The sequence below is a fragment of the Podarcis vaucheri genome (genome assembly GCF_965113315.1).
Source record: "Podarcis vaucheri genome assembly, chromosome: 14".
In the NCBI taxonomy this organism is placed as follows: Eukaryota; Metazoa; Chordata; class Lepidosauria; order Squamata; family Lacertidae; genus Podarcis; species Podarcis vaucheri.
The window spans coordinates 31,427,011-31,441,899 of NC_138752.1; the positions used below are offsets into that span (position 1 = coordinate 31,427,011).

At 49.8% G+C, this 14,889-nt stretch overlaps 1 protein-coding gene across 4 annotated transcripts in view; it reads left to right on the forward strand.

Moving 5' to 3' along the window:
- The first annotated feature begins 1,000 nt into the window (after positions 1 to 1,000).
- Positions 1,001 to 14,889, forward strand: part of CASKIN1 (CASK interacting protein 1) — a 114,916-nt gene continuing 101,027 nt past the window's right edge. For 2 of the 4 annotated variants that reach the window (XM_082199321.1, XM_082199322.1), the window contains exon 1: positions 1,001 to 1,225. In XM_082199321.1, the coding sequence (XP_082055447.1) occupies positions 1,132 to 1,225 (94 nt within the window). In that variant the 5' untranslated portion in view covers positions 1,001 to 1,131. The remainder of the gene's footprint in view (positions 1,226 to 14,889) is intronic. The other 2 variants (XM_082199323.1, XM_082199324.1) reach the window with 1 other exon arrangement.

The following is a 14,889-nucleotide window of genomic DNA, read 5'->3' on the forward strand; positions in this document are numbered from 1 at the left end:
TGCCTCACAGGGTTGTGGCGAAGATCAGGGGGAGGTCAGAGGGAAGGAACCAGCTCCCTTTCCTTGAGCAACTTGGAAGAAAGCTAGTATATAAATTTAGCCAATAGATAAATGACCAGCATTAAAATAACAAACAAAACGACAGCAGAAGCCTTTCCTTTTCGCTAAGTAACCTGCTGCAAACTCCTGCTGCAAGACCGAATACCGCCTCCTACAGGTGCCCTTTAATTTTGCTGCCGGTTCAAGAACGTCCTCTGCTTATGCTCAGAAACTACCATCCCTGGCACAGGGCAAGACCTTTCAAGCCCTGCGTCGATAGCCCACTTTAGCCCAGGTGCTTTGGGGCGAACGAGAGAGAGCGGACCCCAGCCCTTCGAGACTCTCTGCACATGCTTGGCTGCCCTCTGGTCTTTCTCAAAACGTCCCCGAAAAGGCCTTTGAGGGCACGTCGAATCCTGCCCTCTTTTCCGTCCTTCCAGGCCGGGCATTCTGCACGCGCTCAGAGGCCCTCTCGCCCTGCGCCGCTGCTCTTCCCCTTCCCCTCCACCACCCCGGCGGCGGCAACCCCTTCGAGCTTCCTCGGCGGAGAAGAGGCGGGAGGAAAGCCGGGAAGCAGAGGTGGGGGCTCCGCCCGGATGCCCCCCGCCCTCGGCCCCCCGCCCAGGCGAGGCTGCGGCGGGATCCGCCTTCCTTCCGGAGCGGCGGCGGCTGCAGCAGCAGGAGCAGAGCGCGGCGAGGCGTCGCGTCGCGTTTGCAGCTCCAGCGCGCCCGGACCATGGAGGGCTCGCCGCTGCCGCCACCAGGGGAGGAGGAGGCGGCGGCAACAGCCCGAGCCGGAGCCGGGAGGAGCCCCAGCGCAGCCGGGCAGCGCTAGCCGCCGCGGCGCCGCCGCAAATCAGCCGAGCCCGGTCCCCGCCCGCCCGCCAGGCGCTGCGCTCCGGCCGCCGCTGCCACCGCCGCGCGTCTCCATTGCGCGCAGCATCTGCAGCCGCCGCAGGAGGAGGAGAAGGCGACACCCCACCTCCGCGCCCGCCCGGGACCCGATCCGAGCCGGCGGGGATGCGCGGGCTCTGAGCGCCCCTCGCCCTCCGGCCCTCCGCGCCCCCGGGGGCCGGTCTCCCCGCGCTCGCCATGGGCAAAGACCAGGAGCTGATGCAGGCGGTGAAGGCGGAGGACATCGGGGCGGTGCAGAAGCTGCTGCAGAGGCCCAAGCCGGGCAAAGCCAGTGAGTGACCAGCGCTATCCTCCCCCCCCAATTAATTCCTCGATTTAATTCCTCTTCCCCCACCTGCCTGGCCTTTGAAAGAATAAAAATAGGAATGGGATGCAACCCAGAGCGCGCCTTCTGCCTGGATGGATGCCCAGCTCCTGGGGTGGGTGGTGGGAGGGAGTCTAGGGGAAGGATCCCTTCCCCAGATGGCATCAGGAACCGCTTTGCAGAGGGTGGGGCGGAGGGGGCTGCTGCTGCTCTTCTGCATTATGCTGCCCCTCCCCCCGCCGTGACCCCCCCCCCAGATATTCACCCACACCCAGCCAGGGTGGTTCCTGCTCATTCCCTTATTCCAGGCTGGCACTGGGGTTTTAGTTGGCTCTGAGTCCATCGCCTCCCCCCCCTCCGGAGAGGGGGTGTCCAGGGCTGCTGGGGGAAGGGGCATTTGCCTAAACAAGGCTGGATGTTGTGGCATTCCACAGTGCCACCCTGGAGTGACTCTCAGCACTGCTGGCCCATGTAAACAGGCTTTACGCTGGTGATGTGTGTGTGTTTTTTTGGGGGAGAGGGAGGCGAGATGAAATTCAGCGTTACTCGCCTCGCCACACATTGCTGCTCCACACCCACCTGCCCACTCACATGGCAAACTGGCATGGGGGGGTGGCAAGGAAGGTGCCATGCTTAGCCACTGGGGTGTCTCTCCTGCTGGCTTTGAACTCTCGAGTGCAACTGAGTGAGAGACGAGCTCCTCTCCTGTTAGCCAGTGGCTGTTGCCCCAGGTTGCGTTTTCTATTTGATATCAGCGACATAGCAGAGAATTGCCTTGGCGCTGGCACCGAGTGGATTAAGGGAGGCTGAAGAGCTCTGCGAGGGCAAAGTGGTTCCGAGTGCCTGGAGGGAGCTGGTGCCTGAGTGCCAAGGCCGTGTGCAGTGCCTCTGGCACCATCCCCATCCCTGGGTTGTAGTACGATGCTTTCTGCCCGCTCTCCAGATAAGAGGTGCCCGCTGTGGCTTCCCTTCTGCACTTTGATAAGTGTTAGACTGGCAAGGGGATGTGGGCATCCTTCCCTTCTTGGCCTGGAACGAGCGGCCCTTTCTGGGCTAGGTCTGGCTCTAAGGGGAGCTGTGTGGCCGTAATTTTTCACCTGTATAGCTGGCTTGGCCAGTCCTTTCTGAACTGCTTTCCTGTAGCCGCGTGCAAGGATGGCTGGATTTTATTTTATTTTTGTGGAGAAGGAACTGATTTTTGAGCTGCCTGTGACATCTTAGCTAGGGGGAACTGGGATCAGATTGGTGCTCAATTTCTAGAAGAGGTATCAGATTTCCACTCCATTTGAAAGCATCCGTGGCTCGCTGTGGGAGGAACTCCATCTGGCTGGTCCTCGGATGTGTGTGCGGATTCCCGGTCAATACTCTGTGATGTATGGAGCATTTGAGCCTTGCATTGAAAATAGGCTGGGAAGGCTGAGGCCTGGGAATCTGGAGACTTGTTGCCCCTCCAGACATCCTGTTGGTTGTGCATTTGTCATGTTTTGCGCTCAGAGTGGTTAGACGTTGTCCTCTTTTTAGAACAGTTTGCAATGGCAGAAGTTTCACAGCGGTCAGACGGCTTCCATTGCCCAGCGGTGCATGTCCTGCGCTTTCCTGCTGAAATCTTGTAAGTTTTCATGCCACAAGTGTTTCTGAGTGGTGTGTCATTCTACTTTGGTTGCGCTATAGCGCAAGAGTGCCCCTCTGGATAGCAATAATGCAGTAACATGGGGGACAATCGCAGAACAACGGATAAAAGCAGAGTGACATGTGGATGGTCTGGTATGAATCTGCTACTCATATGTTATTTCCATCGATGAGATGTCACAGAAAACTCCAGCCTGGGAGGGGTCCTTAGGCATTTTGTGGGGGGCAGCTGAGTAGTCCTGGTTATTGAGGGAGTTGTTGGGTTTAGGTATGAGTTAGTCCCGAGCAGAAAATGGCTAACTAGGTCTCTCTGTCTCTCTCGTACTCTGATGCTCCCTTGTGCTCCTCTAGACAGGGGCAACTCATTTAATTCTGTGTTTTGTCCAACCCCAAGCAAACTGTTGGGAGAAACTAAGGTTAAATGGCGGGTTTTAGTGCTTGGGGGAGCTGTAGCTTCCTGGTCCAGAAAAGCGCTGCAATTAAAGCAGGTCTTGGTGCTGAGTTAAAGTTGCCCTAGCAGGGATGTTGGTCTTGGAAGCGCTGCAGCTCAGTGGTAGGGCATCTGCTTTGCATGCAGAAGGTCCCAGGTTCAATCACCGGCATCTCCATTTAAAGCTGGGAATGTTCTGAAACCTTGGAGAGCTGCTGCCAGTCAGTGTAGACAATACTGAGCTAGATGGACTTGGTGGAAAGCAGTTTTCTGGACTTGGGCAGAAACAGGGGCTGTTGAGAGGGGCTTGCTACCTTTAGCCCACCTTCCCAAGCTGGTTTGATGTCCCTCATTGCTGACCACCCAGGCCAGCACAATATATTTTCCATACCATGTAATCTAAACGGTTTGCCCCAAGAGTCCCTTACAATGCCATGGAGGGTGGTGGGGTGTGTGACATGCAGCAGTGCAAGGGATCTTGGAATGCTCTGCCTGGGTTGGTGCCCCTGAAAAGGTCTCTGCCGCAAATGGGTCTGGGGTTTGCTTTCCAGGCAGATCACCATGGGATTCAGGATCTTGTTCCCCTTACAAGGGATTTCCTTCCTTACATTACCTGATTCTTGCCTTGGTCGACAGCAGTTCAGAAGCCTGTCCTTTTATTTGTATATTGCTTTTCTTGCATGTGTGACTCTCAAAGGGGGTTTGTTCACCCCACCATCTATTTGGGGCTGAGCCCACTGTGTTTGTATGAGAGATGGGGGAAATCTGCTTTGTGCAGCCTGCTGTGCTTCCCAGCTAATGGGTGTGTGCGTGTTGCAGCGTCAATTGCCCAATGCCAGGACTTTGCAGAAATGCTGAGCTCCTGCAGCTTTCTTGGCCTTTGGACAAACACTTCTCGCCTCTGAGACCTGGGCGTGATTGCAGGTGATGCAGCCTTGAGTTGGGCTTCTTCACGCTCGCACACAGGAATGCACCGACTTGCGCTTCCTGGAAGTGCTGCCTCCAAATTGGAAATCCTTTGACTGCGACCCCTGTCCAAGAGGGCTTCTCGTCTCTGGCGCTACCTAATAACAGCCGCTCTTCCCCACTTGAAACCTATGTATTTATTTTGAATGAAGGGATCCTGTAGCAGCTGGGGGAATGCTTTTAGGGACAAAATGCATGTGAGATTTCTGGTCCATCATACTGGGGTCTATGCTTTGAGGGACTGGGATTGCCCAAAGCCCCTTATTCTATTCATATAAGAAATATATATACCACACTTTGTCAAAAAGCTGCAGGGCAGTTTGCAACATATTAAAGAACACAATGTCTGTGTGTAACATAATATCAATAAAATACACACTCAAAAGAAAGAAGATATAAATACAATTCATAATAAGCAGTAGTGTTAAGTTATCCGTATGCTATTTTGGTCACAGATACCCTCATCCAAAAGCCTGCTAGAAGGAGTCAACTATTTCCTTTAAAAAAAAAGTGGTTAGATAGACTGTAGTAGGAAGAGCATTTTTCAGATGTGGAGCCACTACTGAAAAAGCCCTTCTCTTGGATCCTGTCACTGCACACTCATCCACTAACCTCAGAACATGAGGTCAGTTACAAAATCAGGTGAAAGGGCTCTTGGTGGTTGCTCTGAAATGGGGAGGCCTATCCTCTCATTTGTGTGGGGAATAAGCAGGAGATGGGAGTTGGGTAGATGCCCAGATACTCAGGCCTCGTGGGGATGAAGAGGTCTCTCTTCTGCCCCCTACCCATTAAATATTTTATCTAGGCACTACAGTCCTGGGCTATTCAATGGGAGCCATCTCCACCCCAGACTCTTAGCTGGATATGGTCAGGGCTGCTGTGGGTCAGTGACCCCACACTGCAGAAAAGGCGAAGCTGGTTCTGTTTTACGATGCCCCCCCCCCCCAAGTTTCATTAACGTTGTTCTAGCTGGGTCTTATCATAATCCTGAAGGCAAAATAAGCTTGTACCATTATTATTATTATTATTGCTGTTGTTGAGAGCAATTCTGAGCCTGTGATATGGAGTCAGCCTTAAGTGCCACTGTTTTTGTCTAGACTTGGTAGTCAAACCAAGCTTTGTGGCCAGTGGGATCCTTCTCCCGCCGATGGCTGACTTTGCTTTTTTGCCTACTTTTAAGGTCAGGGACTATAGTCTGCTCCTAGTGGTAGAAACTGAGATATAAAAGCTAGGAGCCAGATGGCACCTTACCCCTAGGTTTCAGTCGCCATAACGGAATGCCTAGGGACAGCACCGAAAGAGGAGCTGGGGTTGTTCTGCTGCATGAATTGGTTGGCTCACAAAGCGCCAAAATATGTGTGTCTTTTGGTGCCGTTCTGCCCTGCAGACCCACTGATTCGTGCAGCAGCACGGCACCAGAAGTGGCGATTGTTTCAATGCCGTGCTGTCCCGCAAGCCAGCTGACTGGTTTGGCACGGCATCGGTGCCAGTCAGCCGGATGGAGATGTTAGTTGCCAAACCTGACAACCAGACATGTCCGTTTCCTCGCCAAAGGCTGGTTGCCTGTTGCAGAATGCAGTTGGTGCCTGGTTAGTTTCGAGCACTCTCTGCTTCCCTTCCAGATTTGGGGAAGGGTCATAGCTGAGTGGCAGAGCATCCACTCTACATGCAGAAGATCTCAGGTTCAGTCTCTATCACTTCCAGGGAGGGCTGGGAAAAGACTCCTGCCTCAAACCCAGAGAGTTGCTGCCTGCCATTGTAGGCAATACTGAGCTAGATGCACCAAGAATCTGACTCTGTATATCAAGCAGCTTCTTGCGTTCCTATGAGTTAGATGTCCCGGTTGGGCCGCTGTGTGGCTGAGGCACCCCTGCTGGCTCTGCCACACCCTGTGGCCAAACAGCTCCCTGCTTCCCCCTTTCCAGCCAAAGTTTATCTGGGCCGGGTGGAGAGATCAGCCATGCAGCTACCAAGATGACCTCTGTCCACCTCTGCGGCTCCAAGTTTGAGATGGTGCTTGGGGCTAATCGCACTTGTCGGAAGGCAGCAGTTGTGGTGAGAAGAAATATGCGAGTCTGCTCAAGGTGACTGGGATGACTTTAAGAGAGGTCTGGAGAAATTCATGGAGGCGAATGAGACTGTCAGTGGCTACCAGCCATGTTGCTTACATTCTCCCTCCAATGTTGGAAGCAGTGCGCCTCTGAGCACCAGTTGCTGAGAATCAATGGAGAACACTGTGGTCGAGCTCAGGTCCTGCATTGAGGCTTCCCATTGGTTTATTTCATTTTTTTGCCTTTTCTCCTGGGAGCTCAAGGTAGCGCACGTGGTTCTCTGCTTCCTAACTTAATCCCCACAACACCCCTGTGAGGTAGGTTAGGCTGAGAGAAGGCAGCAATTGGCCCAAGGTCACTAGGTGAGCTTTGTGGCCTAGTGGGGATTTGAACCCTGCTCTCCTGAGCCCTAGTCCAACACTCTAACCACTACACCACATTGTCTGTCAGGGGTTGGTCACTCTCAAAACAGAATGCAGGAATAGGTTTGCTCTCATTGGCCTGATCCAGCCATGTCACCCTTCTGTACAGTAGTAACTAGCACGGTGTCCTCCAAATTGTGTTGGACTCCAACTCCAGTACAGCATTTGAAATTCGCCAGGTGCATTTTGCACCTGGCTATTGAGCACTTGCTTCCAAATGAAGATACCTGGGCATCAGGATGGCACCTGACATCTCTACCATCTGGAGGTGCATCCTGGGAGAACCACACACTAGCAACACATCCTGCAGAATCTATCAGTTATATTCTATCTGCACAGTTGGAATTAATTTCTGGAATCAAAATGTTTTTTTTCTGTGCAGCCTGAGCAAGAGCAGTCACCATTAATAAAAAGACATTGGAATAGGCCAATATGTATGTGTGGGCTCTCCCTGAATCAAGTGACTTTTCTTCCTTAAGTTCTCAAAACTTAAACTAGCTCAAGATAGACATCAGAACTAGCCAGATGTTTAACTGAGAATCAATCACAGCCAGGCAACCCAGCCAGATGGGTGTGGGGGTATAAATAATAAAATTATTATTATTATTGAAAAATAAGACTTTAGAGCGGGCTTACCCAAAAATGACAACTAGACATTCCATTCTGGAGACTGTAACCTTTGTTTAATGAGCCATTTGGTGCCTATTTGAGTTTCTAACGCTGCTCCAGTAATCTCTGATTATCAGTCATACTGGCTTGGGTTGAAGAGTTCAAAGGGCCCCACTAGATGTCCTTATTGTGCATTCATGCTCATTTGAGCTCATGATGGCATTAAGCTGCTTAGAGGGTGGATTGGATGACCCTTTGGGTCCCTTCCAACTCTACAATTTTTTTTTTGGAGCTACAGCTCTGCGTAGAGTTGTATTCTATGATTCTGTGACCCCGTTTTTAACACCCCTTGTACCTGCAAAGGTTCACAGAGGCCACACCGCTTCATGTACGATCTGCACATGTCCCGCTGACACCCTGTAACTTTTCAGCTCACAAACATGGCGAGGCTTTGAGTTGTTCTTCTGAAAGTGGACCCCTCTGGAAAGCTATAATGCGAGGGAAGCTTCTCAGAACAACTGACATAGCAGAATGATATGAGGACAACCCAGCAGAAATCCACCCCTACTGCACTATTGTTGCACCAATGGCATGTTGCAGAAAACACCTGCAAAAACCCCACCACCGCACTGGAGGGGGCCAAAGTCAGCAACATCTGAGGAGGGGCATCACCATGTTGGCTGCTCCTGTGTTGGGAAGTTCAGCCTTGCAAATAAGTTGACCAGAAGCGCTGGCCTCCAGGTTCTCTTACTCAGCTTCTGGCTGGTGTAACCCTGTGTTAGTCATTTGCAGCCTGCAGGAAATATAAATAAGAACCAGGCTTGGTAAATTTCCCCTGCCTGGAAGTGATCACGATTTAGCCACTGGCAACCAACTGATTGACTGCTCCGAAGCCACAGCTGCAGGGTCTCTGTGCCAGGACACGGGGGTGAGATTCAGGACCTAGTTAGCTACAGTTGTACATCATGGTAACTTCAAGGGTGGGGAGCCTGTGACCCTAAAGATGCTGTTTGTTTGTTTGTTTGTATATTATTGATTGCATTTATACTCCCCCTCCAAGGAGTTCAAGGTGGCATTCAGGGTTCCCCCCTCCTTATTTAATCCCCACAACAACCCTGTGAGGTAGGTTAAGCTGAGAGGCAGGGAATGCCCCAAGGTCACCCAGTATGCTGTATGGCTGAGTGGGGAGTCGAACCCTAGCCTCCCAGGCCCTAGTCTGATACGCTAACCACTATGCTGCACTGGTTCTGTTGGAGTCCTGGCACCCATCAGCTCCCGCCACCCTGGCCAATGGTCCAGAATGGTGAACTTTGGAGTCCAACAGCCTCAGGAGGGCTACAGATTTCCCATCCTTGTGCTAAGTCATAGTTAAAAGTTTCCTGTGAAGAGGTGATCCCTCTGCTGCTAGCAAGTGGGAATGATGGACAAAGATCCCTGACATAACACTGGGGTTGTGGGTTGCTTCCTGCAGAAAAGCCAAGAACAAACTCTGGCTTCAGATAAAAAAAACCCACAGTCCCCAGTTTGGACGCAGTGCAAAGCCAAGGGCCATGGTTTGTTTCTCCCACTCTATCAGGGTGGAGCAAAGCAGGGCACTCTGTTCATGCACAAGAAACCTTTAACTACGGCTTCCCATGAGGCGCAGACACTGTTCAGTAATGATCTGTTTGGGGATTGGAAATGTGTGGAAATGATTATTCTTATTTACAATAAAGGGCCTCATTATCGTACACATACCTTGCAGGTATTGACAATTTTTCTTTTGGGAAAGCCCCCCCCCCTTAAGCTAGATACTCAGCAGATTTTTTCATCTTCAGATTGCAAACCTTGCTAATTCATATAACTGGGTAATAATACAATGGTTCCCACTCCACCCACCACATTCCTGATAATCTCCGCATTAGGAAGAGATTGTGACATGTAAGGTAGCCATCCAAAATCTTATGAAGGTTGATAACAAAATGCACTCAGGGTTGGGGGGGATGAGAAGTACACAGGTTCCCCCACCCAGTGGCGTAGCGTGGGGGGTGCAGGGGGGGCCGACCACACCGGGCGCAACATCTGGGGGTTAGGGGGTGCAAATCCATGGGTTAGGGGCGCAAATCCATGGGTTAGGGGGCGCAAATTACTTGCCTTGCCCCGGGTGCTGACAGCCCACGCTATGCCACTGCCCCCACCCCACCCCAGTATCACAAATTTGGGGATTTATGAATTTCCACATTACTGTCTGCCTATACACCATATATTTAAAGCACACACACCTCAAGAATCCTGGGAGCTGTCAAGGGTAGTGTGGGGTAAACTACAGTTCCCACGATACTTTGGTAGCAGGGTGGGGGTTTTAATTGTGCTTTTAATTCACTGTACACTGCTGAGAGTGCACTGACTGGCAGTAGCTCTCTAGGGTTTCAGGCAAGAGTCCCTCCCAGCCCTACCTGGAGATGCCAGGATTTGAACTCAGGACTTTCTGCATGCAAAGCAGATGCTTTGTCGCTGAGCTACAGCCCTCCCCCTGTGGTCTGTGGTCATCTGTGTTTACGTGCCCAGCTAACGCTGCGCTTGACATGGCTGCATGTGTGAATGGATGATCTATTCATGGTCAGAGAGTGTTCTCTGGGGATGGCCTCTGTCTCTTCCAGTCTGCTGTGGGAGCTTTGTTCTTTCACTGTCACTGGTAGGACCTGGGAAAGGCCGGAAGAATCACTCGCTGCTTCTTAGAAGTACAGTGGTACCTCGGGTTAAGAACTTAATTCGTTACGGAGGTCCGTTCTTAACCTGAAACTGTTCTTAACCTGAGGTACCACTTTAGCTAATGGGGCCTCCTGCTGCCGCCGCATAATTTCTGTTCTCATCCTGAAGCAAAGTTCTTAACCCAAGGTACTATTTCTGGGTTAGCAGAGTCTGTAACCTGAAGCGTCTGTAACCTGAAATGTCTGTAACCCATACATTGGTACCTTGGGTTACAGACGCTTCAGGTTACAGACTCCGCTAACTCAGAAATTGTACCTCGGGATCAGAACTTTGCTTCAGGATGAGAACAAAAATTGCGCCACGGTGGCATGGTGGCAGCGGGAAGATTCATATTGCATTTAAAGGCAAACCGACCTAATTCACACTCCTTTAAAAGAGTATGAGAACCAGAACCCAGATTCATAGAGCTGGAAGGGACCACAAGGGTAATCTAGTTCAATCTCCTGCAATGCAGGAATATTTTTGCAGAATGTAGGGCTAGAACACTTGACCCTGTCCCTGAGATTAAGATTCTAATGCTCTACCAGCTGAACACAACCATCCTTTGAAATTCGCACTTCTCTGAATTTTGCAGTGCAGCTCTCTAGCCAAGGAAGGTGTACAAAAAAGGCCTACTCTAGGGCAGCTGTTCCAAAATTTTGGACTGTGGCCCCCCCAGCAGCCCATGAGCTTCATTCAGGTGATCCACAATAGATATTCATGTTGATTTTTAATTGCATTTTTATTGCTTCTTTGCTTTCTTATGTTGCATTCTCCTGTATTAATACAGTTTGAATTCCATGGAATGCAAATTGCAGTACAAGAAAATACAATCTAGAAGAAAATGAAAGAAGCAATAAAAATGCAATTAAAAACTATCCATTGTCTAGCACAGCGCAGTACAATTGCTGCAACGGGCAGAAAAGTCGTTAGGTGGTCTGTTGAGACCCTCAGCAATTTTCAAGTGGTCCATGGGAGGGGAAAATTGGGACGTACTGTACTAGGGTAAAATGTGCATGTAAATGCGTATATTAGTGAAAGTAACTTATGAAACTGCACGGTGTTAGTGCCTTTATTCTGGGGCGAATCAAGGGTACGTAGTATCAGCACCTTCTCTCCCCCCGCCCCCGGTTAAAATGTGGCATTTATTGTATAAGAACTTCATGTTGGGCACCGACACCTTTTTTCCCTAAAACAAAAAAAATGCAGACTGAAGTAAAGATTGGAAGAACGAGAAACAGAGAGGAAATGAAACCAGCATATTCTTGTATCTGTGACTGCCTGGAATGTGTCCCTGGTCTGTGATGATGGCTGTAGTTTACCTGGATGGAGGATGGGGAGTTGGTAGTGGCTCCTAGAAGGTTTCCTAAGCGGGAATGTGGCCCTCCAGTTGGAAAAAAGTTCCAAACTCCAGGGCATGCCTTTGGAATGACCTGGCAGAATTCTTTGTATGTTTTTATGGGGTGGGCAGACAGGTGCTGCCGCCACCCCCCCGCGCCACTGCTTTGCCATGAAGTGCTCTCCTTGTTAGTCGTGCTGCTTGATTCTTCCCCTTTAATTGTCTTAAAGCTCCCAACAATCTCTTTAAAGCTCCCCAAAGCAGCTTAGCCATGATAGCTGCAGCAGGAGCCCGTCCTTACATCGGGGCGATTATTTCTTGTTATTGTGTTTGAATGTTAAAGCTCTCTCGAACAATGTTTCTTGTTCCTACCGGAAAAGAGAGGTTGAAAGAGAGGCGTTTGTGTGCGCACACATTGCAAAGGTGTGTCGGGTTCCTAGCGGGGAGGAAAGCGTGGGCCCAGGACCCTGCAGGCACAGACCCCACAAAGTCTGCTCCTGTCAAGCTCAGACGCTCAGGCGGAAAGACCCCTTAATCGAGTTGGAAGTGTTTGCGTTAATCTGCCAGCCTCACTTGCAAGAGCTGGCGTGCTCAGATTTCCTGGAGGACTGTAGGACGGTGCGATCTTGTTAGAAGGTGAGAGCACAGGTGCCGCCATTTACAGAAGGCTTTGCCAGTTTGCAGCAATGCTTCCTGGTGCAGGTTTGCTCCCCACCGCCCCACTTATCTGTGCCTAGCCAAACCTGCCATTTATACGTACAGCCAGGTTGTTCCCATCAGGACGGAGAAATGGAAGTCGTTCTTCACGCAGCGCATTGTTAAACTATGGAACTCACTGCCATAAGAGGCAGTGGTGGTCACCAACCTTTGGACGGTTTCATGGAGGGGCAGGGCTATCAGTGGCTACTAGCCATGATGGTTATACAATGCGTCCATGGTCAGAGGCAGTGATGCTTCCGAATACCAGTTGTTGGAAACTGCAGGAGCAGAGAGGGCTCTAGTGCTTGGATCCTGCTTGCGGGTTTCCTATCCCATTGGGGCATCTGGTTGACCTCTGTGAGAACAGGATGCTGGACTAGGTGGGCCATGTGCAGAGCATGTGCAGAGTTCACTCGTTTTCTCCATGCAAGATGAATGTTCAGATCCAGTAGCGAATACACTCAGCACTTATGGAGAGAGTTTGTTTGAGAGAGGAAGGTGGGGCATCTTCATCACCAGGGTGATGTTGGTTTCTGTATCTTACAATGTTTGGACATCATTGCTTGTCGCCCCTTGAAAACTCAATGGGCTCTGCTACCCAGAGAGAAATGGCTGGGGCCTTTTCAAAAGATGCATCACTTGTGGGCAGTCTGCGGGCCCCTAGCTCAGTGGTAGGGTATCTGCCTTTTATACAGAAGGTCACAGGTTCAATTCCTGGCATGGATCTCCAGGTAAGACTAGGACATTCTGGAGAACTGTTGGACAACACTGAGCTTGATGGGCCAATGGTGTGGCTCATTATAAGGCAGGGGGCACATTCCTAATAACAGGGTGCCAAATTCACATGCTCAGTAAAAACAATGCATCTCTCAGGACCAAACAGCATTCACAGTGCAGCAAAGGCTCAGGCTGGAGTTGAATCAATCGGTCAAATTTTGAGGAAGAGCTTTGCCTTAGTGGGATCTCCTTCAACTCTACAATTCTATGATTCCATGAAAATGTTGCGCACTGTCTCTGTGTTGCCTTCCATGCCATAGGTGAAGATGAGAGTCATCCCTTCACAGCATGAGGATGGAGCTATGAACGGCAATGCCTTAACCGCTTCTGAAGGGGCATTGGAAATAGGGCAGGCGAGGGTTAACTGCTGAAGCTCTCCTAGGCATAAGTGGCTGCTGTTTGGAGTGGGAAGATGCTCAAGGTAGCTTAAAAAAAAACTTCCCTGGGCATGGCTGGAGGGCTGGTGATGCAGAAACCCAAGGGAAGACAAGCAGGTCTGGGTCTGAACGGAAGGACAGAGTCTGTCTGGAAATCCCATGAAACCTGCCTTTGAGTTTCAGGCTATGGAAACGGTTGAAATAGATTTGAGTGGACAGCTGAGGAGCACTGCATGATGGGTTTTGATGTCTTTGTGACCTTTTTGCATTTGAGGTTTCCATCGATTGCACTGGACACCTGTTGCTGCTGACTGAACGGCTCCCTTGAATTATGATCTCTCGATTTCTTGTGCAGCTTGACTTCTTCCAGCTTTTGAGGGGTGTTTGTGTGTGAATGTGGGATGGATGGATGCAGCCAAGGGGTCAAGAAGGGCTGTTTCCAATGATGGAGACATGTTGCATCCCACCGCCCACTTTCACTCTTCAAAGCCATTTCATTTGCCTAGCTGAATAATGCAGAGGCTTATAAATATGCAGATGCCAAACTCTGTTCCTTTGGGATCCAGGTTGTTCATAAAAGCGCGACACAGATGCTGCGATACAGCACATCCACAGGATTGGAATGTGCTCTCCTTCTTAGTGGAGGTGAAGGAATGTGCAAGCAAAGGAGTGGCGAAGGAACAGCTCAGTTTATTTCCCTTAATATTTATTTCATAAAATTGGTATACTGCCTAATTGTCAAAACAAACAGACTTCAAAGTGGTTTGCCAAAAAGAATTGAACAACAGAATTATTGGCAAAAAGACGACCATTGAAAACCTTCAAAAAATAATTAACATTAACAATAAGATAAAAACCAGATTAAAACACAGGTCAACAGCAGTGTTAGAAATTAGCCAGGTGCCAGGCACATTTTGTGACCAGTGTGGGTCCAATTGCGACCACGTGGAGATCTCTGGATGTTGGCAACTGAGGAAAGCAAAATGTGGCTTAGAGAATGATCTGAAATATTTCATTGAAGCTTGAATTTGTTTTATTCTGGATTGTTTTATTTGTTGTTTTAAGGTGTTGTAAACTGCTTTGAGATTTTTCTTTAAAACGTAAAACGATATAGAAATTAAATGAATAAAAATAAGAATAAGAAACCTCACCCCGAAAAAGCACCCAGACAAACAGTTATCTGATTTGTTGCAGCTATTGTATTCTTATGTTCCCAGATCAGCAAAAGGTGATGGGAAAAGCCAGTTTACTGCAGCAAGACTATAGATTAGCATCTGACATCCTTCTTAGGCCTTTGCCAAGTGGAAACTGTTCTTCCGAACTAGAACAATGGCTCCTCTGCCCAAATCAACCTCCCTTTGAGAAAGTTATTGTTGGCCCAATGTTGACTGGGAGGAATGTGCCAAAGTTTTCTTTTACTTCCCAATTAAGCTGTTCTCAAATGATCTGGAGTTAGGGGTGAGTGGTGAGGTGGCCAAGTTTGTAGATTGCCCCAGATTGTTCAGGGAGGTTAAAGCAGAAAGGGATTGCAAGGTGCTGTGAAAGGATCTCTCCAAGAATGGGGAGGAAAATGGCAAACGCAAAAAACCCTAACTTCACTAT